This window comes from Chenopodium album, chromosome 11 (genome assembly GCF_948465745.1).
Source record: "Chenopodium album chromosome 11, dcCheAlbu1.1, whole genome shotgun sequence".
NCBI lineage: Eukaryota > Viridiplantae > Streptophyta > Magnoliopsida > Caryophyllales > Amaranthaceae > Chenopodium > Chenopodium album.
In genome coordinates this window covers 51,551,769-51,576,965 of record NC_137844.1, presented here as the reverse complement: position 1 = coordinate 51,576,965, position 25,197 = coordinate 51,551,769, and the positions used below count along the sequence as shown (strand labels likewise).

Below are 25,197 nucleotides of genomic sequence, written 5' to 3'. Positions count from 1 at the left end.
TAAAAACATTTTTCTAGCAAAACAGGAAAAGGATAATTTTATTTCACTTTTATCATCTAATTAATATTGTCAATTTTGATAAATGTAAATTTTTATCTTTATCATTAATTATAATGATTGCTATTAATATGTGATGATATGTAGTTATAATTGTAACACGAATTTAGTAATTTAAATTACTTAATGGTTGCCAATAGCAAAATATGACCAAAAATTTTATCAATACTTACTTCTTTCAAAGAGAATTATTTTCTCCCGTACACCCTTGTGTACTCCATCCATTTCTTGAGAGCATAATACATTGGTGGGAACATATGTGGAACACGGTTTATCCCCTTTTTTCACTCTGATAAACTATTACGGTCTTACACTCTTACATAAAAGAATAATTTAATCAACTAACATTTTCATAATATACAGAGTAATATACTACATACTTCGTATTAGGTTAATAATGATTCCCTATTATAATGGAAGATACAAATATAAGTTTATATAAAAAAAAAAATGACAGATTTCAAGCTCAAGACTAGAATACAATATCTTAAAACATAAGCTAACAAAATATGAAGCATGTTTTCATGACATTTTCTTTTGCGTCACCAATGAAAAAAGTCAAATGGTATTCTTAATTAATTTCTAGTTATCGTAATTAAGATTAGACTTTCAATTAAATACAGGTATGATTATCAAATCATAAGAGTTCAAGTCTTGCAAGTTTAAGCAATTTGAATGAAGCCAAAATAAAATAAGGAAATATTTAACCAACCAAAGTAAACTAGTCAAATATTGTAATTCAAGCACGCATCTCTTGTTTAATTATGTATGTCGGATCAACCTTTGTCCTTTTAAACTGCGTGATTATTTGATAAGTCTACTACTAATTTGAACTTGTTTGTTAATTAATACCACAATTATTTCATGTATTATTACTTGGCAATTAATGCGATTATGTGAAGAATTGTCAAGAATAGGCGTTAATTAATTAAATAACATCCACATATGGATATAAAAATTTACCATTAAAAAAAAATTCTAATATCCAACCTAGTGTATATAAATAGGTGCGCTTTAAGGGGTTTTTTTTTTTTTTTTTCATTTGATATTTTCTAAATGAACAAATATCATCATATAAGCAAAAGAAATACATACTTTTAGTGCAACTAAACTCTTGATACATCGGGTGCAAGTAACAATTTTCTACTAGCTTGTAAAAAAAAAGAAGGAAAAATAAAAAAATCAACTAGTTTTTTTACTTTTTATTTTTAAAGACGCAAATTTTGAACTGGTCATTGAGCTAGCTAAACCTAAAGCTTGAAATGTTGTTTTTGAAAAAATTTCAGATATTTGAATATTTAAAATCAAAATTTTTTTTGATACCTAATTTAAGTAATACAAGTACTTCGTATCATTTTTAAGGATTTGGATGACTAAATTAAATCTCTGTCTCCATAGACCATAGTCTAGCGCGGGTCCATTAGCACAATTGATGACAAATTGCAAAAAGAAACAAAATCAACTAACACATTGAACAACAGAGAGTTATTATGTCAATGCAATAGCTATCCTTATGTAAATAAAACAAGTGCTAGCCTTTGTATATTTATAGACTATATATAGTGAATTAGTGATTGACTGATTGTAGTGCAACCATGCCAATTTTTTAATGCTACACAAAGCATGCCATACTAATGTCATACAGGAAAATTTACTAGTGAACAAAACCAAAGATGGACTATCTTTGATCTAATTTGGGCCAAATGAGGAGAATTTTATTGGTTTAGTGCCAATGAAAGGCAGAGTTGTTTGCTTAAATAAATAATGAGAAAGATAGATTGTACAATACATTGCAATAAGATTTTATTACTACAGTTTTTGATGCCCAAAAAGGGTAATATTGGAATTTGGATCATCCTAATAAAGAAGGGGGAAAACGAAATTAATCTGATAACTTGATATTGAAATCTCAGAGATGGGCAGGAACAACACATTTGACATAGACATAATGCAACAGTTACAAGAAATCAGATGAGTATGAGCATATGACATTCTAACGGAGCAATCAACTGAAGAATGTACAGATAATCTAACTACTCTGTATTAACTGCTGAACTTCCAAAAAAATGTCCCCATTCAGAGCTCCTAAAGGGACCTAAACTGGTAAAAGGGCCTAAAAGTGGCATATTTCATATTCCTGTCATAGAGTAGTGCATACAATCAAAACCGTCGCGGCTTTCTTCTTTCTTTAGTTTGAGGATAAGGTTCATTTCCACTTCAATTGCAGCATGGGAGATTTTAGCCATTTGCATTAAGCTCGAGCTTCCTTCTTGCTTACGTGCCTCCCCCGGCCAACTGTCAGGCTGAGGAATTTGGCTTCTTCAGTTCTCTAGTTGTATTGAAAATCTTTAACAGCACTTCCCGGCTATGAAAAACAGAAGCAAGTTTATCCAAGTACTCTGAACATCGAAGTGTGTTATTTCCTTACACGAATGCCAGGAATATCTTTCAAACCCATTTTTACAACTGTTTTTCTGAAAAGTGCAGGAGGTTTCTCCAACCCAATTGACTCGCAAAATTGGTTTGCCCAACTCACGAGTGAGGTCTTATCCCTGCCTATTTCCCTCAGAGAATTATAATAACCAAGCCAAGCGTGGTACGCAGCTTCTTTCACACTAGTATCAATCTTTGCCATTGATTCCACCATCTGCAAGGTGAAAGAAACCCAAATGAGAATTGTGTAATACTTCATATCCAAAAGAATAATGAAAAACCAATGTGAAAGATACCCAAGTGAGAATTGTAGTAATAATTCAATTCCAAAAGAATGATGTAAAACCGATGTGAAAGCAACCCGAGTGAGAATTTTATTATCAATCTTTCTTTTTTCTTATTTCCCTGTCATTCAGGATCAAGACTTCAAGCCAATTCTTGAATTTAAAACCGAATTTTGAACACAGGCACACAGCCCTCACCAAATAAATGATAGCACCACAAGGAAATAAAGCTCGTATTATATGTGACTTTCTTTATTTCTTTACGCACTTTCAGTTTTCCATTGGAAGTTTCCTGTTTACATTCCCCTTCTTTATAACAAGGCACTCACTCCTTTTTCTCCACAAATGATTTCTTTCAGAATGGCTTTAGGAACCATATTTTTGCTTTATACTTGGCCCAGAAACATACAATGCTTGGATATAACAATAAAGTCGATAACCTTCTATTCACTTCATGACAATATTGCCTTCATTTAACCTAGTGCCCCACCTCCCTCCTTGTATACAGGTTTTATATGTATATAGGCAGTAGCAAGCACCAGCCACACACAACATATGCCAAAGAGCCTCAAACAAATTCAAATTCATATTTTGTTTATCTTAGTTATTATTGATGGTTGGGTCTGGTTAAACAAGTGATGATGGGAAATGGTATATTCTATGGGCTGATTAGCATAATTATATTGTGGGCTCATGAGTATGGGATAGGTAATTTGGAATTATGTACATATTATTGGGAAAACATATGTTGAAAATTACCTTATTTTTTCATTCCTTTTATGAGCTAGCATCTTGTGTTTTGCTAAATAGCACCTTAATGAACAATATTAAAATTAAGACCTCATCACCGAATTCTAGGGAAAAAGTCAAGCTTATAGTGCACATTCCATTTGTTTTGGTTAAATTTTTTTTTAACCTTTTTTTGATCTATCTATTTCTCATTTCATATTCTTGGAAGTTTAAGAAAAAAAATTTTAAACAAAAGAACCATGACTCAGTGTGTGAAGAGGATATAAGAGGCTGGAAAATGGAAGTCAAATGCCGGAATATTGACTTTCCTACCAAAAAAATAGCAACAAGACAAAAGGGGAGGTAGGTTGCGCTTGTAAATTGTTAAACCTATTCCTATCAAGTGATGAACTGAGTTCGGTCACCCAGCAAAATCAACGTAACAGCTAGAATTTCTGATTTTAACTAGCAAATTAATAAAGATGAAAGCTTAAGATTGATTGATAATGGTGAAAAGGTTACAAAGATAGGTTAATAGCTTAAGGCTATCAATCTTCAAAAGCGAGTTTAGCTCACAACTCTCCACAATGGCTTTAGGCCATGACTCTCTCTAGGTTTCCTTAATCAATTTCTGCCTACCTCTTCCTTTCCCCTCTCCTTATATTTATACTAAAGCTAAGACTATTAACCTAATGATACTAAACTTCCCAAAGTGCCCCTCCTAAAGCTAGTCTATTACATATCAATTCACCAAACAAGGAATGGACAATCTTTTTCAGAATTCCCAATCCCCATTTCTAATCCCCCGATTCCCATTCCCACAAACTCAACACGCCACGACAAGCTATTACTCCCCCCCCCCCCCCCCCCTCCTCTTCTCCCCCCAAAAAAAAGGTACTAGTTCACAAAAACAGTGACTACTTGACTAGTAAGGCATTTTTTGACAAATTTTACTAACTAATATTTTATTATTACTTTTATTACTGTAAAGTGTCTATACTGTTAGTTTAATCAATTTGTATAAGGGGTTCTTGTAATAAATTGTGGAGTTGGAATATATGAGAAATTGAGAATGATAATTTGAATAAAATTTGCTTGTGAAATTTAGAAGTGATCCACAAACCTTTATATTCAATACAGAAGTGAACTAGAATATTGTGTAGTTACTCAGATCAAGCGTATTCTGGGGAAGTCAAAATCCTAATCAACAGCTTGAGTTTAATAACTTCTCTTTCTTAATTTTATCATGAACAGCAGAGAGTCAACATGAATATGCAGAATACCAGAATTCATAAACCAGAGAATTATTTGCCACATGTATTTGCCTCTTGGTCAAAGCTTAATAGTAATATTTATACTTCGTATATTGCAGCAGAATACTATAAGAAAGAAATAAAACCTTTGATCTTGCATATTGGTCAACATGTGGTGCAGAAGACCTTTCAACAGGCAAGTCCTTTATGTCCTCCAGAAAATGTTCTTCCCATGGAGCAAGCAGCAAAATGCCTTCACCATCTTTTCCTTCACGACCAGTCCTCCCAAGGCGATGTACATATTGCTCCCTATCAGAGGGAGATCCAACCTGGAAATATCCACATCTTCATATATAAATAGTTGCTAATTTTAGATACAAAATAATCATCTACTCAAAGGCCTATCTGTCCAAAAGTACATGTTAATTTCATTTGCCATATTTCGGAGAAGGCATTTTACAAGTCTAAACTGGTCAAAGATTCCAGATTCTAACAAGGTCAAGATACATGTAGAGTTCCAAAGCTGACCCAACTTGCTAGCTTAAATTGAGCCTAACCTGGAAAAAGTGGGTTAGGGTTGAGATTTCCAAAGAGGTAATTTCAAAGAGGGCACAAAGGACAGCTTATTATATAGTCTGGCAACTGGCAATGATTGTTTTTTATTTGAAGAAAATCAAGGTGAGGCCATTTTAAAGAGGTGGAGCGGACGCGCACTATAAAGCACAGAAAAATCCCTATTGCTTAGTGCACGTTGTTATATGTTGGTCATCGGTCAATAGACTAAATCTATAACAAAGCTTACATGAAACTTTACAAAGAATAGAAGTAGCTACACACAGTATAAATCACAAGTTAAGGCATACCTGAATAACCAAAGTAACATCAGGATAGTTTATTCCTCTAGCAGATACATCAGATGAAATTAAAATCAGACGTTTAGATTGTTTAAACTCTTCAACTGTACGAGATCGGTAAAGTTGAGGCTTTCTTGAATGCAATTCCCTAACATTTAAACGCATTTCACGGAAGAGAAGGTACATAAGTGAAGTCACCGTTCCAGTCGTACAGAAAACAATAACCTGGAAGCAAGTTCAAGCACTCCATCACACATCAGAAACAGGTGGCATATGTACTGATCAAATTCAGAAAAGCAGAACTCCTCCTTACCTTGTAGTCTGGCATTTCTGTAATATGGTCCTTCAAAAGTTGGTATACTACATGAAAATGCACATCATGGGGAGCTATTATATAAGTCTGCTTCACCTACATAAAGCAATCATCTATAATAAATAGATGAATCCTTCCCTAGTTCCCTTACAGCGATTGCTCAAATTCAAAAACAGCACAATGATGTTTATCATATTAATACTCAATCAAATGATCAAATCAATTGGCATTAACTTCAAAATTTGAGAAGATGGCAATAAAGTGAATAAACTAATTTAATCACATGCATATCGGCTTCAAATGAAAATATGGTGCGGCAATTTTGCTCCACATAGAAGAATATCCATAACAACCTAAACCTCAGCTGTCAAACAATCCCTCCACTAGGTTGTATGCAGGCATTCATGGAAAAGGAACATCAATTTCTAATCCAGTACTATCCGTGCACGGTATAGGAGAGATCAAGGACATGATGTGGTGAAATGAATTGGGAATGTAGTTATTGTGGTATAGTTGTAAGAGAGCAAACATCAAGGACAAGTTAGTGAGGTGGGGATTTAAATTCCATAGGCCAGCCAAACATTAGCGGAAGAAAACTTATCCCCTTCCCGACCAAACAAATTAGAATTCAGGGGTTTTCATTTCCTTTCCCTAGGTGCAAAAGTGACTAACATGCAAAGCTTTCAACTCTGACACAATTTTGAACAAAACCTAATGAAATTAGGATACTGAACAATAAGGTTTATGTAAAGCCTTTGCAAAAGAACTCATAGCAAACCAAAAATTCTCCAAGAAAAGCTTTCCTACTCTTTCAGCAGTTAAACTTTAAAGTTCTTCAAAATGATAAATAAGCACATCACATGAGTGGACGATGACTTAGCATAGACAGCTGCTATCACAAACAAGCAGTTCATTGAATATAGTTATATCAAAGTGCCAGCAAAGTACCTTAGAACTGGAATCTGGACTACCTGCATCCACAGTGTTGATAAAAGCATGCTCCCGTTTAAGAACAAGCTGAGAAATTCGACGGACCTGAAAATAAAGATATTATCAAGACCAGCAGTTATGCAAACAAATAAAGCTTTGAACACCTTGGTTTATTATTGTTATTTTAAACCAAAACACTGGTGTAGGCAGGAGTAATAAATAACCTCTTTCGGCACTGTTGCAGAAAACAACAGAGACTGCCGTCGACGAGGTAAACAATCAACAATTTTCTCCATGTCCTTGCGAAACCCAAGATTTAGTAGATGATCAGCTTCGTCTAGTACAAGCATTTTAAGTCCCATTAATCTTGTAGACAAGCCTGATTTGGTCTCAGTGTGATCAAGTAATCTACCAGGAGTTGCAACCAAAATCTGCAAGGTTTTAGTTTGGAAAAATAGTAAAAATTGTCAGATGAATATGCAAAGAAGACTTGCTTGACACACTACAGAACAATAGAATGGCTTTAAAGAAATCTTGTTGGCCTGTTAAATTTCTGCTAAAAAAAAAAACAGTAAATTAAAAAGACCAAATTATGCACCTGGCAAGGATCCAATTCCAGGCGTTTCTGGTCATCTTTGAAACGTGTACCACCAACTAGCATTTGGACACCCAAGCCGTCATGATTCTTCAGCAAAACCCTTGTTTCAGCAGCAATCTGACTAGCAAGTTCTCTCGTGGGGCATAGAATAAGAACATATATAGGAGGCACACGCTTAGCTTTGTCACTGAGCATAGCTTTCACAACTGTTTCAATTGCAGGAAGCTGTTTTTATTTAACAAGGCCACTGCAGTAAAGCATTATATAAAAAGAGAACTATTTAACCCGAAAAGAAAGAGATAACAATTGTATACCAGAAAAGCGGTGGTTTTTCCCGTCCCAGCTCTAGATTTGACTAAAGCATCCTTACCTACAAGAGAAAACATGACAGCCAAAATAATGGAATATAAGACCTTAATAAAAGGAAAACAGACTATCTACCACAACACTCCTAGAATCCGTTCAATACAACTAAACCAATGCCTCTAATGGCTCTAATAGTCTAAGAATAGATCAGGGCAGGAAAATTAGGCTGAAATCAATCCAAGACATGGCAGAGCTCAGGCACAGCAAGTCCCTCGGTTATCTTACATTGAACACACACATTGGCAATTGCAGAAGCAAGAACGTGACCAGAAGTTTGACAGCAACTTACCCTCAAGATAAGCAGAGAGTGTATCTTCTTGAACCCTAGTCATCACTTCATAGCCAGCAGCAGTTAATGCCGTAATTGTCAAGGGTGATATGCCACAGTCCTCAAATCTGAAACAAAAATTTAGAATTAACAGATAAAGCTTAAAAATTTAATAGTACATCAATTGAAGTTCTTAAAGTCATAACGTATCAGCAGCAAAAAAACAAACAGCATCAATTTAACCAATGCGAGGCAGCTAAGGATATAATTATCAAGCAGAATAATCAAATAACAATGCACCCATCCACCTTCTTCAGCTATCCTTAAGAAACTAAAAACTCCCATACTATCTCAGACTCTCATATCCAACTTCTATATGGCCATTTAAGACATCTACAATTATACTACATTTAGTCAATACAAGCAATTACACCATCTAACAGTAGTTTATGAATTCTCTAACTAATAAGCAGCAATTGTCAACATAAGCACACGAATAAAAAGGCAATAACAAATACTTAACATATCAGTAATAACAATTGACAAACACCTTGCATAATATCATCAACAAAATAACAATCCCACCTCTTTCCAGAGGCAACAAACTCATCGTGATCGGTCACCTCTTGAATTTCTACCATCCGCTTCCTCTCAATGATCTCCTGCTTAATCTCATAAATTTTCTCACCCAAATCACCCTCTTCATCTTCTTGCTCAGCATACTCCTCCAATTCCTTCACAATCCGCCTTTTCGTCACCTTCACATCATACTTTCCTAAAGTTGCATTCCCCATAAACCCCCTCACACTTTTCACATCACCCTTTCCTCCCTCCTCCCCACTCCCCAGATCATTCCCTTCCAAAACAAACCTCGGCCACTTCGCATTACTACTCAACCTCCCATAATCTTCCTCATCATCTTCACTCGACGAACTTCCCTTTATATGTTTATAAAACTTCTTCTTCACTTTCCCCTTCACATTTCCAGAGTAACCCCTCATTTGCTGCAAATTACCCTTAAACCCCATCAAATTCCCTTCACAAAACCCCATCAAATTCCCTTCACAAAACCCCCTCATTTGCTGCAAATTACCCCTAAAACCCATCAAACTACCAATACCATCATCATTAATCTGACTACAAAAACCCCTCATTTGCTGCAAATTACCCTCAAACCCCATCAAATTCCCTTCAAAAAACCCCCTAATTTGCTGCAAATTACCCCTAAAACCCATCAAACTACCAATACCATCATCATTAATCTGACTACTAAAACCCCTCTTTTGCTGAAAATCACCATCATTAACAAATTTCCTGAGATCAATACCCGGATCATTCGGCTTATACGGTCCGGCCCGGGGAGACGAATGTACCGGGCCATCATCGTCATTCCACAAATCCTCGGCACCCGGTTTCATGAATCGATCAGCAAGGGCCTTGATATGCTCCTGGGGTGACATGGGGGAATGAGACGGGCCTTCAGGCTTATCCGGCAAGCCCGAAACGGAGGCCCGGATTTGGGAACGAAGACGAGCTTGGTAAAGCTGCTTTTCATGGTCAATAAGGCGCTTCTCTTTCTGGGAAGCTTTCTTCTCATGGAGGCGCTTCCATTGCCATTTGTTGAGCCCGCCTGGGAAGGTTCGAGGCCCGCCTCCCATGGGTCGGGTCCAGAGGAGAGAGAAGGGTAGGCGGTTTCGGAAGGTTCTGGATGATTCTCTGATGATTACGGTGGTTATCATGGTGTTTTTTTTTTTTTTGGAAAAATGAGGGTTTAGGGTTTTATTGTTTTAGCGGGAGACAAAATAAGGAGAGAGAGTTGACTGAAGTCAGTGAGGAGTTTGATTGTTTGACTATAGAATTTTTTTTTATGGATTTTTCACCATATGTCCTTGGGTTTTTTATTTATTCATAATATATCTCTAAATCTTTTGAAATTCATTATATACTCTCAAGTTTTTACAAAAATACACCATATATCTTTGTTGACTAATCTATACTGTATAGTAAAGTAATCCCTAGAGTTATCCCTTAAGTACACATGCCACATTCACAACAAAACTTTTCCCGCCTAAATATTATTTAGCTTTTTTTTTTTTAATTTTTTTTCCTAAAAAAATAACATGATAAAAAATTTAATGAATAAAAACTTAGGGCATGTTCACATTTACTTAACTAAACTGAACTTATTGGAGCTGAACTAAATTGAACTAAGCTGAAATGAATATTTTATGAGAGAAGGAAATTTGGAGCTGAACTGAACTGAAATTAGCTGGAGTGAACAACCTCTTACAATAATTTATAAAATATTTTAAATAATGCCTCTAACAAGAGAATTTTAAGGATAGATATGATATGAATTCAAATTCAAAAATAAAAAAAAAAATGTTATATATAAGCCATTTCATTTAAACTACTCCATTTTAACAGACTTTTATTATTTTTAAGTCTTATTATTATAAATCCGTGCATTTGCACGTGGATAAAACTAGTGATTGTTAATATTGTTAATCGTTGGGGTTAATTATGAATCGAAATCACCCTAAATATATTCCCCTACCCTCAAAACCACCCACATTCCTTTTCCCCACCTTCCAAATTAAACCACCTTAAATTTCCTTTTCTCATCCTCAAAATCAATTATACAGACATGGTTATGGAGATTTGGAGTGGTTTCAAAGGCTGGAGAAAGGAGATGAGCGGTTTTGGAGATGAGGAAAAAAAATTTTAAGTGGTATCGATATATAATTAACCAAATTTCACTGTCTTATTTTCATTAGAAGTATATGGTGAATTTTTGTATCAACTTAGGAATATATGGTTAATTTGAAAATTTTCATGGGTATATAGTAAATAAACAAAATTCAGGGGTATAAAGTTAAAAAACCGTTTTTTTTAACACAAAGAGAAGATAGATTATACTATCTCCGTTTTTTTTAGTTGACACCATTTGACTTTTATACTATTCACTAACTATCTTTTGTGATTTATAGCTATGATATAACATAGTCAAGTGGGATCTTATTTGAATCGTCTCAATGTATATTTTATTAAAATTTATTTTTTATAATTTTACAATGTAGAGATTTAGAGATATTAAGTGTTAAATTAGTGCATTGACAAGCGTAAAAAGATAAAGGTATCAACTAAAAAAGGCGGAGGTAGTATTAAAAGGCTAATGCCAAAGTTATATACATATTGCACCACATAATTTATACAGTGAAAATTAATGCATAAGCAAAAGATGCCTAAGATTAAGGCTAAAACTACGTTATATACTTCCTACAGAGTATGCTTAGTTCTTTACATAGTAACCCAAAAGCAAAAGACATCCATGGCTAAGACTTGTTGAAATTTTAATTCTGCAACAGCTTGAGCACGCTCCGCTTCATACAATGCTTGCACACATTCTGAGACTAAGTAATGGGTTTTATACCCAACAGCCATCTCCCTTCCAAAAACAGCCAACCTATGAGCCAGCTCGAATTTTTCCCTTGGAATGTGAGTATCAATTGCAACCTCAAAACTTAAATAAAACAGCTGCAACATCACAAATGGCTGCTGCTAACTCATGATGAGGATTCGGTCCAGCAGTAAGCAGCATGTCTCGAAGGGTCTTAGCATCAGTCTCCACAATCACCTTCTTGATCCTCAAATCCTCCGCAATTGTTAACAGTACATGTCGTTCAAGGCATATAACTCAGCAAGAAAAGGTGAGACGGCATCATATTTGCATGAAAATCCCACATACCAAGATTCATCTGACCTCCTGATAACACCTCCTCCCGAAGATATTGCTGAATTCATCCAAGCTACATCCGAGTTAATCTTGAAATATCCCTCCTTAGGTGCTTCCCAACCCGAGCTAAACGAAGCTGGCTCCTCGCCCTTTCCTTTCTTTGAAGCATCCTGTAAAACAGTTAGTAAATTGATAATCTAAGAGTAATTAATTTTGTGAATAAGGATGACGAGCCTATCTGCTTATTTTCAAAAATCGTATTGTTCTTATGTAACCACAAGTCCACAAATGCCACAAGGTCGTTACAAAAATCAACTTCCACTTTTTATCTAAACTTAGATTGTAATTTATCCATATTTTCCAAGTAGCATTTTTAAAAAGATAGAAATCATAATTTTTTGGCTGATAAATTTTGCAAAAATATCATTCCACAAAATTGAAGATGAGAAGCAATCCCTAAAAATATGGATATGTGATTCCGAGAATAAATTACACCTTGAACAAATTGGAGATATCAAAGGCATATATAAGGATATAGGTATTCGGCTACTGGCAAAATTGTATGTGCACAATTCCACACAAACATCTTATATTTAAAGGGAGCATGTATTTTCCATAACCCCTTCCTTGAATTGAGACTCGAAGAGACAGTGCACTTTCCTCTTAATAGAAAATGATTAGCTAATTTCACATTAAAATACCATTCTTGCTTAAATCTTAGATGATGAAATCTTCCATATTAGTAAATTTCGACAAGGGTGTTGTTTTGATCATATTAATAATAGAAGATGGTAAAAGGTGTTCTACATCATTAAAAAACCAAGCTTTTCCTCTTATGATATTAGCCACCTTCCAATGTTCCATCCAGGAAGGAATAGAGCAAGTCATTATAGAGTGTAATGGTGCATTTCCTAATATCAATGGTGATACCATAGAGTTTGACTTGCCATCACCAATTCCAACCCGTAAACCAGAGGCTAATAATTCTCTTCCCTTTAATAAATCTTTCCATATTTGTGAATGTGAAGCACTAGCATGACAATCAAATAAACCCCTTTTTTATAAATAAAAATAAAAAATCATTTAATATCCTAACCCATAGTTTTTCTGGATTCGTTATTAGGATAGTTCACCCCAACTTAGCCATGAATGCTAAATTCCACAATTTTAATCTTCTAATTCCTAAACCTCTAATTTCCAAAGGTTTTGACATGATTCCAACTCAATCTAGAAGAGTATTTTGTTTTATCTACCTTATTCCACAAAAACAAACTTATTTTTTTTTTTTAAGAAAATTAAGAGATTGTTTGGTTCACCCTATTTTTTTTATTATTTGAACTTATCTAATCTGGACCAAACTTTGACCTTAAGTTTACGATAAGTAAAAAATATATCAAGTGGGGTCTTGTTAAATTCGTAATAAATGTGTATTTCATTAATATGTAATTTTCATAATTTTATTCATTACAAATTCAAATATATTTAGCGATAAAAAACTGCACATAAAAGATGATTTGATCTGAACTTATTTTTTCTAATATGATTCTATATAAAATTACTTTTTCTGAAATAAGTAAAAATAAGGTGAACTAAACAAGGCCTAAATATAAAAGAAAATAATATTTAGGCCTTGTTCACTTCACCTTATTTTTGTTGAACGGAAATTTTTTTTGCTGAACTAAAATTATTGTTACTAAACTGAAATTAATTACTGAACTGAAATTGTTTTTACTAATTCTCTATTATATTTCTTACAATTACTGAATTTTACTTTACTGAAATTAATTTTATTGAACTGAAATTATTTTTACTGATTCTCTATTATATTTCTTCTTTAGAGTTAGGCCCCGTTCTCTTCTCCTTATTTTTGCTGAACTGAAATTATTTTTACTGAAACAAAATTATATTTGCTGAACTTAAATTATTTTTACAGAACTTAAATTAATTTTACTGAACTGAAATTATTTTTGCTGAACTGAAATTATTTTTACTGATTTTTTATTATAATTCTTCTTTAAGAAAACTGAAATTAATTTTACTGAACTGAACTTATTTTTACTGGACTAAAATTATTTTTACTGAACTAAAATTATTTTTACTTAATATTATTGAGAACAGGGCCTTACTGATTTTTACTGAACTGAAATTATTTTTACTGGCTAGAACTTATTTTTAATGAACTGAAATTATTTTACTGAATATTATTTTTTTAAGGTGAAGTGAACAGGGTCTTACTCCCTTCATTCTATAATTAAGTGTTTGTATTCATAATTTATTGTTAAAAAAATCACTTTAATAAATGCCTCTATTCATATATTATGTATATAAATTATTTTGAATAACTTGCACATTATATTGCTTAGTTATTTCTCAATATTCCTTAAATTATATTATGCGCAAAGAAGATGTGTCACATTTAGAAGAAAACAGAGAAAGTATAAAGTATAATGTAGATTAATATGACTATATATATACGAAATACAATGTAGTTACTACGAAGTATTAATATATCTAGTGATGTTATCGTAAAAATATACAAGAATGTAAAGCAAAATTATAAGTACGACGGAAGGAAGGAACTTGCTAGAGTGGTTTTTTGTTTTAATTGTGGCCTTATTTTCCATATGATTCTTAGAGTTATCTTAGGACAATTTTCAAATAGTCACAATAAAATTATGCTATTGTATTAAATCAAATCGTAACCATTCATTTTTATTGACTAATATAAACCGTTGATATGCTATGTTTTTATTTTTATTTTAAAAATAAAAAAATTGACCAAAAAAAGAACAAAAAAAAAAAAAAAAAAAAAAAAAAACCACGTTCAATTTCTTCAGTTTCAGTTTCTGTTTCTTCTTTATTTACTTAGTATTTTCCCCCCTTTACTTCTCTTCAATTTTATTCGTGATCCATGTATACTGATAATGATGATTTTCTATCCAACCATTATTGTTGTCTTCGATCACTGTATTTTTTTCTTGAATCCACCCTTTAGTTTACTCCATTATGTCTTTAGCTTTTTATGTCTTTATTTCAGGTTAAATAGTCGGAAGTTCGTAAATTGATTTCAAATAATTACAGCTAATTAGATTGGTGATTATCAAGTTCATTTTTTCAAGTTTATAAATTTATTTCACGTTTTCGGAGTATATGCTGTGAATCTTGCAATGGGATAACGAAATCACCACAATGCTATTAGATCAAACATTCAAATAGATCAAGTTGCTTGCTTGAAATTTTTGCAATAAGTTATGGCAATAGATCAGACATTCCAATAGAGTAGCTTGAATTTTTTGCAATATGTATCCATTCCAAAACAAAGAAAACAAACAAGAAAGATTGAAGAGAAGTAAAGGGATATTTTTTTTAAAAAAAAATTTTGAAGAAAATTGTTAAGAATGTTTGATAAAATTTTAATTTATTTTGTTCAAGTTTTTTTAAAAACTAAAAACAAAGTAAAGTTATCAACGGTTTAAATTAGTCAATAAAAATGAATGGCTATGATTTAATTTAATATAATGGCCACAATTTTATTGTGGCCACTTAAAAGTCATCCGTTATCTTATCATAGTAGTATAATATTCTTATTATTACCGCTACTCTATTCATTTTTAAATAGTGGCTCTATTTCTACCTTTTGCACTATTCATTTATCCTACTTTGACTAATGCTCCATTTCTACCTTATGCACTATTCATTTATCCTACTTTGACTAATGCTCTTGCCATGAAAAAAATATATTCTTATGGGTTCTTTAAAATCGTCTCAATGAATAGATTATTAATTTTCAATTGTTAGAATTTATACTTATTAATAATTATAGATGTAATTGATCTAATAAGATTTGCATCTTCATACATGCCATGGATCAGCTCAAATTCATATCTTTCTTTTCATCAATCTTAACCAAAGTAAATAAACCCAGATTATAAATCTCCTTTTCAAAATGTACCTAAAAAATCACGGACCACCAAATGTGACTACATGCTGCTTATTCCTCATATGAGTATCGTAAACACCATAGTTACCGTTATTTCCATAGGTTTCAGAATCAGCAACATCGACAACAGTATAGGTTTCGTCCACCACGACAAAATCTTTGCAATAAGAATTAACCAGCAAAGCAGGAGCAAATTCAGGATAAGAACCAGCTCCCATTTCAGGAGGTGGCAGAATTGCTATTGAGCTTATTTCTCCTCCACATGCAGCATAAGTTGCTGGCGCTTTCAGGCCTTGAAAGATCCTCTGTGGCCAAAACCCTAGCGCGACTGGATGCGTAGCTCCCACTTCAAGCCACCAATCTCCAGAAGGCTTCTCCTATTGCATATGGTTGGAATATGGCAATTAGAAAATTACAAATTCTTTAAAACTGAAATCAGAAAAGGAACAAAGTGTTTTTCACATTGAACACCAATAATGCAACCTGTTTCTTACCATACAATTACAAGAGAAGCAGCCTCAAAACTTGACAGAAGGAAACATATCAAAAGAATGTACTTGTATATAGCTTTCAAAATCATCTTTGAAGCTGAATTATGGAAACAAAAATTGTTAGAAAGAAAACAAAAATAATAAATTAAGACAAACGAAAGAAAACAATTTTGCTGCTTCTCCTGACACTCTTTCTAGAACCCTGGCATTCTGCTACTTTTGTAGCTGAGACTTCTATGAGGATATTTGATAAAAGTAGATTGAAAAAATTCACCAAAATATAAAAGCATATGTACATTGGTGGGGCAGGAGATAATTCTACATATGAAACATATCTGAGCTTTCTATAGAGAATGTCATTTTAATTACATTTATTTTCTATAGGAACACATAATAAGAAACTTGACTATTAATCATACATCCAAAACTTCAGCAACATAAGTAACAGAAGAATATATGACAACCCAAATGACGTAAACAAAAATGACACAAGAGTAAGAGGGAATCACTAATAGAGTAGTGAGGCAATTAGACAAACATGCTGTTTGATTAATTTCAGATCAAGTACAATACAACGAGATAAATAACAATGCAAGTAACAATACTAGCATCACCAATGATATTTGCAGTACAGCAGGGGAAAGAAGCACATACCAGTTAACGATGAGATCCAACCTACAATTCTCAATAGCGAATGAGAGAGTGAAAGTTGTAGCCAAGGTTTGCAAATTGGGATAAAGTATAAGGCAATCGAATTGGGAAAGCACAAATGTATGAAACAATTCAAAGCATCTAGGCATATTCCATGGTATATACAAAAGCCCTAGATCCTCAATAAGGAAGAGATCTTACTGTTTAGTCAATGAAATATTGTAAATTAGGATACAAAAGATAACAGGTAGATACAATGTAGCTCAAATGTGTTTCATTCATGCCAGATTCTCAAGAGAAGAAAAAAAAAAAAGCAATTGTAGAGATGTATTCAGCACTCTTAGAGTCTTAAAAAACAACAAATGGCATATACTCCCCCCATCACAAACAAATAATCTTCACATTACTCTCTTTCCTTTTAAGTAAAAGCTAATGGTATAAAAAATAAAAAATAAAAAAACCCCCTTGCATCACTCCATTATATCAGTTATATATATCTTTCGATATCATAACATTTTATCTTTTTTTATTGTTATTATCTCTCTCCACCTACTTCCAATAATGTTATTAACATTCAATAACAATTCTTTAGACCTATAAGAAAGTAAATCCACAATCTCAATGTAAGCTCAAAATGCTCTCCATACTATGCTCACCTTGCCTATGCAAGCCAAGAAAAATGTTGCACACTTGCACGTATCTATGATGGTATAGTTATTCAATAAACTAAATCCCATTTCCTACAGATGACAACAGAAAGAAGGAGCTGCAAATTCCCAGCAGAGAGCGTTATATCAATCCAGGATAGTTGTCAAAGCTAAAACATGAACAATGAAATCATGATGTAATGAAACCTATAATTCAATTTATTGTTTATACAACAATTTCAATGACTTTCCAACTATCTGGAACATCTGTTTATCAAAATACCAATGTAAATGAATTAAGCTTACTTGAAAGCACAAAGCAAATGGATAATTTATGTCACCAATAGCTAGGCAATACAGGTAGCTAAAGGAACTTGTCAACCAAAATAAATTAGCAAAATATCTGGCGAATCGTGACTAAGAAACAGCTTCTTTTTTTCTCCAGCTGTAAAAAAAATTGCAAGATGTACTGAATTTTTTCTTCCTGGTATGTCTTAAGGTCACATATTGTGACAGAGAAACGATCTCTAGATTATCTTTTAGAAGCATAGCTCCATAATCAAGGTATTATGACTTAGCAATAAGGTAGTCAACAGCCATATAGTAAGTCCCTACTAGGAAAAATGATGCCAATCCACTCCGAGCCATCCTCGCAGAAATACCCCGGAATAGAAGATTGCGATCTGACGGATGCATCCCAGAAAATCTCTCAAACCAATTCCCAGGCCGGCTCCATTTTAGAAATTTCCTCTCCTTAGCCAGATACCTGGGTAGCACAATGCACTGAGAACGGGTTCTTGAGGTATCAAAACCATGAGAAGCAGCAGCAGCCATTGACCCAGAAAACCCAGCTGACAGGCTAACAACTAAAGGAGACAAAGGGCCAATTTCATCATTTGTTTCCGGAGGAGGATCCATCCCAACAGCCTTCCAATCAAGCATTGCTAGATGTAGAAATTGCCAGCTGCCAAAAAAAACGCCACCAAAAATAGAATCACGTGCTATGCCTGTTCGAAGGCCTCTCCAGAGGGAACGCCATCCTTCTAATCTGACAATGTCTTGCAGCCGTCTAACATCAGTGACATCAGGTGGCTTACCAGAGCCAGTCATCATCCATGGATAATTTTTCAAGGCCTCGGCCATGTTATGATTTTTTGAAGATAAAACAGATAACAAGTTGACAGTACGATCCAATGCCAAACTATTGGGAATATATCCAGGTAGTAACCTTGACATCATGGGAGCTGCAGCAGATTTTGTAGCTGCATTACTTGTGCTAGGTATAGGAATAGCTGCAGCAACCTGTTTCCGAAGCTTTATCATTTCAAATGGAGAGTTCAGGCAAGACTCTAAGGCCCCAGATATCATTCCCGATAAGAGGGCTTCAGAAACATAAACATAGTTATCAATCCGACCATCTTTATAAAAGGCTGTCAAAAATTCATGGACCCCAAATCGAGCACCCAGACCTGCAATTCTTCCCACAGTTAGCCAACCAATACCACTGTACAAACCTGGATATCCCGATACAGATTTAACCCTTTCCAAAACCTGAGTGGCAGTTAACTTCTTGCTGGAACTAGCACCAACTTGGATGAGAGTTTTGACAGTGTCCAGAGGGTAAGATAGAGCAGTGCCTATTGCCACAGAACCTGAAGCGGCAAGAAGATGGCTTGCAAATACCGGGTTCTTTAGTAATTCCTCCATCGCATAATCCTATTAATTACTACAACTAGGGCGGAGAGAGCAAAAAAACACAATGAAGAGCAAGCATATGACTGCCAAAATTTTGCTAAAGCTTACTTCCCCAGAGCTTACTTTTCCTTAAAAAATTCAAGACAACTCAAAATTACTCGATTTACTGAAGAAGAATATTGAATCAGATCATCAAACCCCACATTCCTGCAATTAACATAGGAGCAGATGCTTCAGACATCGTAAAACAGAAGCATTAAAAACCCATAGAAAATTGGTAAATACAAATTTGATCATCTACTCAGAAATTTCATATTTAACCACCAATGAGTTTAATGCAAACATATAGCTTCCTACAACAAAAGCAAACAATCACATCAAATACTCAACCAAACGTCTATTCTCTTGGGCATTTCATCGAACAGTAAATATGCATGAAATTGGCAACATCATTAAACCCATATAAAATTAGTAAAGGAGCAAAATTTAAAAATCAAAGACCAACAAATAAATGAAAAAACAATGAATCACAGAAATGGGTGAAACAAGAACAAAATTAGCAATATAGCAAAGAACATCAAGCATAGAGATATTTAATTAATGAGTAAAAAAACAAGGTGGAAGATCATTAAACCTGGCAAAATGTATGCCCGCAAATCTCTGAAAGGTGATGCTTGGGAAGAACTTTTGAATCGGGGATATTGGAGTAAATGCGTGCTACTGGGGTTTTAGGGGTTTTAGCATAAATGCAGAAATTTAGGAAGAAAGGAGAAGTGTTGGCTTGTTTTTGCTCAGGTTCAAAATCGGGATCTGAATCTGTAAGTATGCTGTAGAGGACCACAGCCTGTGGCAGACTTTGGCAATAGGGTCATTTGGATCAAGTCGGGTCAATTCGAGTTTAGTGCGCGTTTAGGTGGTTTTGAATCCAAATAATCCCAATTTATATAGTTGTACCTTATGTTGTCTAGACAGTTTTAGTAATTTATAATACTTGTTAATATGTTAACGAGCTCAATTAAGGCTACTTCATGCGAGCTTGAATTGATTTTAGAGTTTAATAAGTCAAGTTTACTTAGTTCGACTCTCAAGTAATGAGCAAAAGAGAGACAACTCAAACAAGTGTTACAAGACACATGATTGAGTTATCGTGTGGATGCCAATTAGCTTATTAGGTTAAAGTGATAGGGGGTTGTGTCCAAAATCTGGGATCGAATCTCATCTACAACATTGTTCTTCTATCTATTAGATTGTTTCAATTCGGTTTTACTAATTTGGCCAAAATCAATTCAATTCAAGTTAGGGATTCTATTCGGGTAAATTCGAGTCGGGCCAAAATTATTCAAGTAAGTGTTGCAAATCTTGTAATGACAAACTGACAATCCTTTGTATGGGCCCTAAGTGAAACATTAGATAGTGGTCCTTAAAAAATGTACATATGTCCAATGTCCTAGTAGTGTTTTGAGTTCGAGTCTCTTTTGAATTTTGAAAGAGTTAAAGTCTTACACGTGGTCAACTATTGATGAAAATCATAACAATAAGGTCAATAACATCACTAAGCAATTTAGTGACAAAATTTAATCATTAAAGACAATATGTATATTTTTTTTAATTCATATGAGGCATAAAACCAAAGAAAGGAAACACACCAACAGAAAGCGAATATAAAAGAACAAGCGGAAAAAAAAAAACCAACGGAAGGATTAAACGTGGTAAAGTCATGCCCCTAGTATCCTCCTCTAAAATACGACTAAGTACTACTAGAACATTATTAATAAACTCTAATTGAGAGTCATGAAAAACTCTGCGATTGGCCAACCAATCCGCCGCTCGGTTTCCTCCTCGAAATACATGAGCAACCTTAAACCTCCATCTTGGATCTTCAAGCAATTTCCGGTAGTAAATAATGTCATGTATGTTTTCTCCTCGTGGTACCACTTGCTTCTTAAGAGCCACTACACATGCAAGATTGTCTAGCTGCACTGCAGTTGCTCAATTTGAAGGTTTTGTGCCAATTCCAGCCCCCTAGTTAGAGCCATCACCTCTATGTAATACACCCCATCTCAAATTAGGTGCCATAATGTATTGAGGAAAATAGGATATATTTTCAGAAAATATTAGGATATATTTGATAGCATATTTTTGGTAGTTTATAATATCATTTTATACTTTCCTAATTCTATCTTGATTAGGTTTGTTTTAGCTTGTATTATATATGGTTGAACGGTGATTAATAATACTCAAGCTTTCTTCTTCATTAATTTTACATGGTATAAGAGCCAGATTTTTTTTTCTTCATAATTTTCTGTCATGGCGGGTGATGATACACCACCACCGCCACCACCAAAAATCGAAACAAATTCACCATTCTATCTAGGGGCGCATGATAGGCCTGGCGATTTTATCACTCCGATTCGTTTAAAGCTTGACAATTTCGATGCGTGGTCTCATGCGATTTATGTTGCCCTCTCATCTCGGAGGAAATTCGGCTTCTTAGACGGTACTATCACAGATTATGTACCACCGCAACCAAGGAGGATTGGGTTGTGGTACACTGTATGCTAGTTTCATGGCTCATGAACACGATCGATCCGGAGGTAAAATCAATGCTTTCTAATTATGATAATGCCAAAAGTTTGTGGGATGATTTGCATGAAAGATTTTGTGTTGTTAATGGTCCTCGTATTCAGAATTTAAAGGCCCAAATAAATAGGTGTGAACAATCAAAAAACATGACAGTGGCTATTTACTTTGGCAAATTAAAGGTTTTATGGGATGAACTTGCTAAACTTGAACCATTAATTAATTGCAAGTGTGGGAAGTGTGAATGTAATGTGGGTAGGCAACATGAGAAGAGGCGTGAAGATGATAGACTCCAACAATTTTTATTAGGCCTTTGTTCCGAGTATTATGCTCAAACTAGGTCCAATATATTGGCACAAGACCCTCTACCCACGTTAAATAAGGCTTATCAGCAAGTTTCACAAGATGAGCTTGTGAGAGGACTTGATAGAGTCCGTGAGGAACCGGTGCAAGCCGTCGATTTTGCAGTTCATACGAGCACTCGAGGCCGTGAGGGGTCCAAATCTAGCACTAGAGGTTTGGTGTGTGCTAAGTGCAAGAAGGGTGGTCATGAGACTTCTCGATGTTGGTCTGACAAAATTTGTAATCATTGCAAAAAAAAAAAGGGGACATATTGAAAGCAAGTCTTTTGAACTTCATGGGTACCCACCAACCACCAGTGATGGCGGCCGAGGGGGGTCACTCTCAACTGGCCGTGGTCAAGCCTCGGCGCGTGCCAACGCAGTCACGGGTTCAGGTGCTCCTTCACATGGTTAAGCGTTTACAACCGAGCAATGGAAGGCAATCACGGGTTTGTTTGGTAATGCCAATGTTCCTGAGAATCGCTTGAATGGTAAGTTTGATGTTACTTCATGGATTATTGACACCGGAGCCACTCACCATGTTAGCGGAGATGACTCTTGGTTGTTTGATACTCGATATTTTGAGTGTCCCGTTGATTTACCTAACGGGGACACAGTGGTGGCTTCCTTAGTTGGTTCGGTTCGTTTATCGGATAAAATCACCCTCACCGGTGTTCTTTATGTTCCGCATTTGAGTTGTAATTTGCTTTCAGTGTCTCAACTTACTGATGAACTTAATTGTTTTATCCAATTTAATCCTTATATGTGTGCTATACAGGACCAAGCGAAGGAGCTGATTGGAATGGGAGTTAGGAGAGACGGACTATATTATTTTAGCAATTCGGATTCGGTGCATCATGTTGGCGCTGTTGACGCATCCTCAAACTTGGATTTGTGGCATCGTCGAATGGGTCATCCTTCCGAGAAAGTAGTTAAGTTGCTTCCTCATGTTAACAGTAATAAAGATTGTTTAGTTAAGGGGTGTAAAGTATGTATGCGTGTAACATCCTAGAAATAAATTTCCTCTAAGCGATAGTAGAGCTTCTAGGAGTTTTGAGAAAATACATTGTGATTTGTGGGGTCCATATCGACATGTTTCGTCGTGTGGAGCTCGTTATTTTTTTACTATTGTGGATGATTATTCTAGAGCAGTTTGGATTTATTTTTTGGTTGACAAAACTGAGGTTTTAAGAATGTTTTTGACATTTGTTATAATGGTTGAACGACAATTTTCCCAAACCATTAAAATTGTGCAGAGTGACAATGGTACTAAATTTAATTGTTTGTTAGATTATTTTAGAACCACTGGCATTGTTTTTCAAACCTCGTGTGTGGGGACTCCTCAACAAAATGGGAGGGTTGAGCGTAAACACAAACACATTCTTGAAGTTGGGAGAGCGTTGAGGTTTCAAGCCAAATTACCCATCTATTTTTGGGGGGAGTGTGTCCTTGATGCAGCTCACTTAATTAACCGTACTCCCACTCCTTTGCTACAAAACAAAACACCCTCCGAAATATTGTTTGATAAACCACCCTCATTTGATGCAATTCGTACTTTTGGTTGTCTTTGTTTTGCCCATAACCAGAAAACTAATGGAGACAAATTTGCGAGTCAAAGTAGGAAATGTGTCTTTGTGGGTTACCCTTTCGGCAAAAAGGGATGGCAGTTATATGATCTAGAGTCGAAAGTTATTTTTGTCTCACGAGACGTGAGGTTTGTTGAGGATGTGTTTCCTTTTGGTACCCCGGAGGATGTAAATATTGGGACCCATGGTGACATAAATGGTGAGGTGGATGAGGAGTTTTTAGAGTATGGGTTGTATGATGATGAATTTGGGAATTTGGGAGTTGAAAATGAAGATGTGCAGGCAGCCACGAGCATGGAGCAACCAGCCCCACACTCGGAGCTACTTGCAGGCACAGTAGGTACCGCGGCTGGGCATGAAGCTAGCCCAGTTTCTGCTTCACCCGAGGGAAAACCTGCGAGCGCAGGTTCGATAAATACTCAGCAGCAGGCCACCACTGCCGAGCAGCCTGTTGCTGGGTCTCCTGCGCCACACCAGCCGACCAACAGTGCCGAGCAGCCACAACCGGAGCCTTTGGGTAAAGGTTTTCGTGAAAAACTACCATCGGTGAAGCTTCGAGATTATGTCACTCATTCTGTTTTTGCTAATAGTCCGTCTCAGTCACTCCGTCATCCAATACTCTTTCAGGTTCTCCCTATCCTTTAGCACATTATATAAATTGTGACAAATTTTATGTGAATTATCGCAAGTTTCTTGCAGCCATTGTTCATGAAAAAGAACCGAAATCATTCAAAGAGGCTATGAAGTATGAGGGTTGGAAACAATCCATGAGAGAAGTGATAAAAGCTTTAGAAGACAACGGGACATGGACTTTAGAGCATCTTCCTCCAGGCAAGAAAGCTCTAGGTAGTCAATGGGTCTACAAGACAAAATTCTTGTCTAATGGTGATGTTGAGCGCCTCAAGTCTCGTTTAGTGGTTTATGGTAATCATCAATAGGAAGGCATAAACTATGGTGAAATATTTGCTCCAGTTGCTAAGATGACTACAGTTCGGGCCGTTCTTGCAATAGCAGCTGCAAAAAATTGGGAACTCCATCATATGGACGTTCACAATGCCTTCTTACATGGTGATCTTGATGAGGAGGTATACATGAAATTGCCTCCCAGGTTTGAGAGCTCTGATCCGTCCTTGGTGTGTCGCTTGAGAAAGTCGTTGTACAGGTTGAGACAAGCCCCGCGGTGTTGGTTTGCAAAGCTAACTACAGCTTTGAAAGGGTATGGATTTCTTCAATCTTACTCTGATTATTCCCTTTTTACATATACTAGAGGCAAGGTTCAAATCAATGTCTTAGTGTATGTCGACGATCTTATTATTTATGGGAATGATTTCGCTGCATTGACTGTGTTTAAGGCTTATCTCAGTGACTGTTTCAAAATGAAGGACCTTGGTTCTTTGAAATATTTTTTGGGCATAGAAGTTGCTCGTAGTTCATTTGGTTTGTTT

The 25,197-nt window shown here is 35.2% G+C and overlaps 3 protein-coding genes across 3 annotated transcripts; 1 reads left to right on the top strand and 2 right to left on the bottom strand.

Annotated features, from left to right (window-relative positions):
• Window positions 1-1,957: 1,957 nt before the first annotated feature.
• LOC145567711 (DEAD-box ATP-dependent RNA helicase 31-like) lies at window positions 1,958-9,824 on the bottom strand. Its single transcript, XM_081627072.1, has 10 exons — window positions 8,671-9,824; window positions 8,107-8,213; window positions 7,766-7,821; window positions 7,452-7,676; window positions 7,078-7,284; window positions 6,872-6,958; window positions 5,924-6,019; window positions 5,620-5,835; window positions 4,903-5,085; window positions 1,958-2,704 (listed from the first exon to the last, which is right to left on the bottom strand). The coding sequence occupies exons 1-10, from the start codon at window positions 9,822-9,824 to the stop codon at window positions 2,474-2,476; spliced, it is 2,562 nt and encodes an 853-aa protein (XP_081483198.1). The 3' UTR covers window positions 1,958-2,473.
• Window positions 9,825-17,824: 8,000 nt separating this feature from the next.
• On the bottom strand, window positions 17,825-20,105 carry LOC145567712 (putative S-adenosylmethionine carrier 2, chloroplastic). The gene is made up of 2 exons (XM_081627073.1): window positions 19,880-20,105; window positions 17,825-19,452 (listed from the first exon to the last, which is right to left on the bottom strand). The coding sequence occupies exon 2, from the start codon at window positions 19,255-19,257 to the stop codon at window positions 18,118-18,120; it is 1,140 nt and encodes a 379-aa protein (XP_081483199.1). The 5' UTR covers window positions 19,258-19,452; window positions 19,880-20,105; the 3' UTR covers window positions 17,825-18,117.
• Window positions 20,106-21,552: 1,447 nt separating this feature from the next.
• LOC145566808 (uncharacterized) lies at window positions 21,553-24,690 on the top strand. The gene is made up of 6 exons (XM_081626110.1): window positions 21,553-21,798; window positions 21,933-22,389; window positions 22,431-22,561; window positions 22,606-23,154; window positions 23,753-24,379; window positions 24,442-24,690. Exons 1-6 carry the CDS (start codon window positions 21,553-21,555, stop codon window positions 24,688-24,690), a joined length of 2,259 nt encoding a protein of 752 aa, XP_081482236.1.
• The last annotated feature ends 507 nt before the right edge of the window (window positions 24,691-25,197 follow it).

Bases quoted from the DNA above. Each gene is read 5' to 3' on its own strand.
- LOC145566808 (XM_081626110.1), top strand. From the start codon at position 21,553: ATGGCGGGTGATGATACACCACCACCGCCACCACCAAAAATCGAAACA. The intron at 22,562-22,605 runs GTGCTCCTTCAC...GAGCAATGGAAG, and splicing joins CAACGCAGTCACGGGTTCAG to GCAATCACGGGTTTGTTTGG. The intron at 23,155-23,752 runs GTATGTATGCGT...GCCCATAACCAG, and splicing joins GTTTAGTTAAGGGGTGTAAA to AAAACTAATGGAGACAAATT.
- LOC145567712 (XM_081627073.1), bottom strand. From the start codon at position 19,257: ATGGAGGAATTACTAAAGAACCCGGTATTTGCAAGCCATCTTCTTGCC.
- LOC145567711 (XM_081627072.1), bottom strand. From the start codon at position 9,824: ATGATAACCACCGTAATCATCAGAGAATCATCCAGAACCTTCCGAAAC. The intron at 7,677-7,765 runs GTATACAATTGT...AAATAAAAACAG, and splicing joins GAAAAACCACCGCTTTTCTG to CTTCCTGCAATTGAAACAGT. The intron at 7,285-7,451 runs GTGCATAATTTG...AAAACCTTGCAG, and splicing joins TGGAATTGGATCCTTGCCAG to ATTTTGGTTGCAACTCCTGG.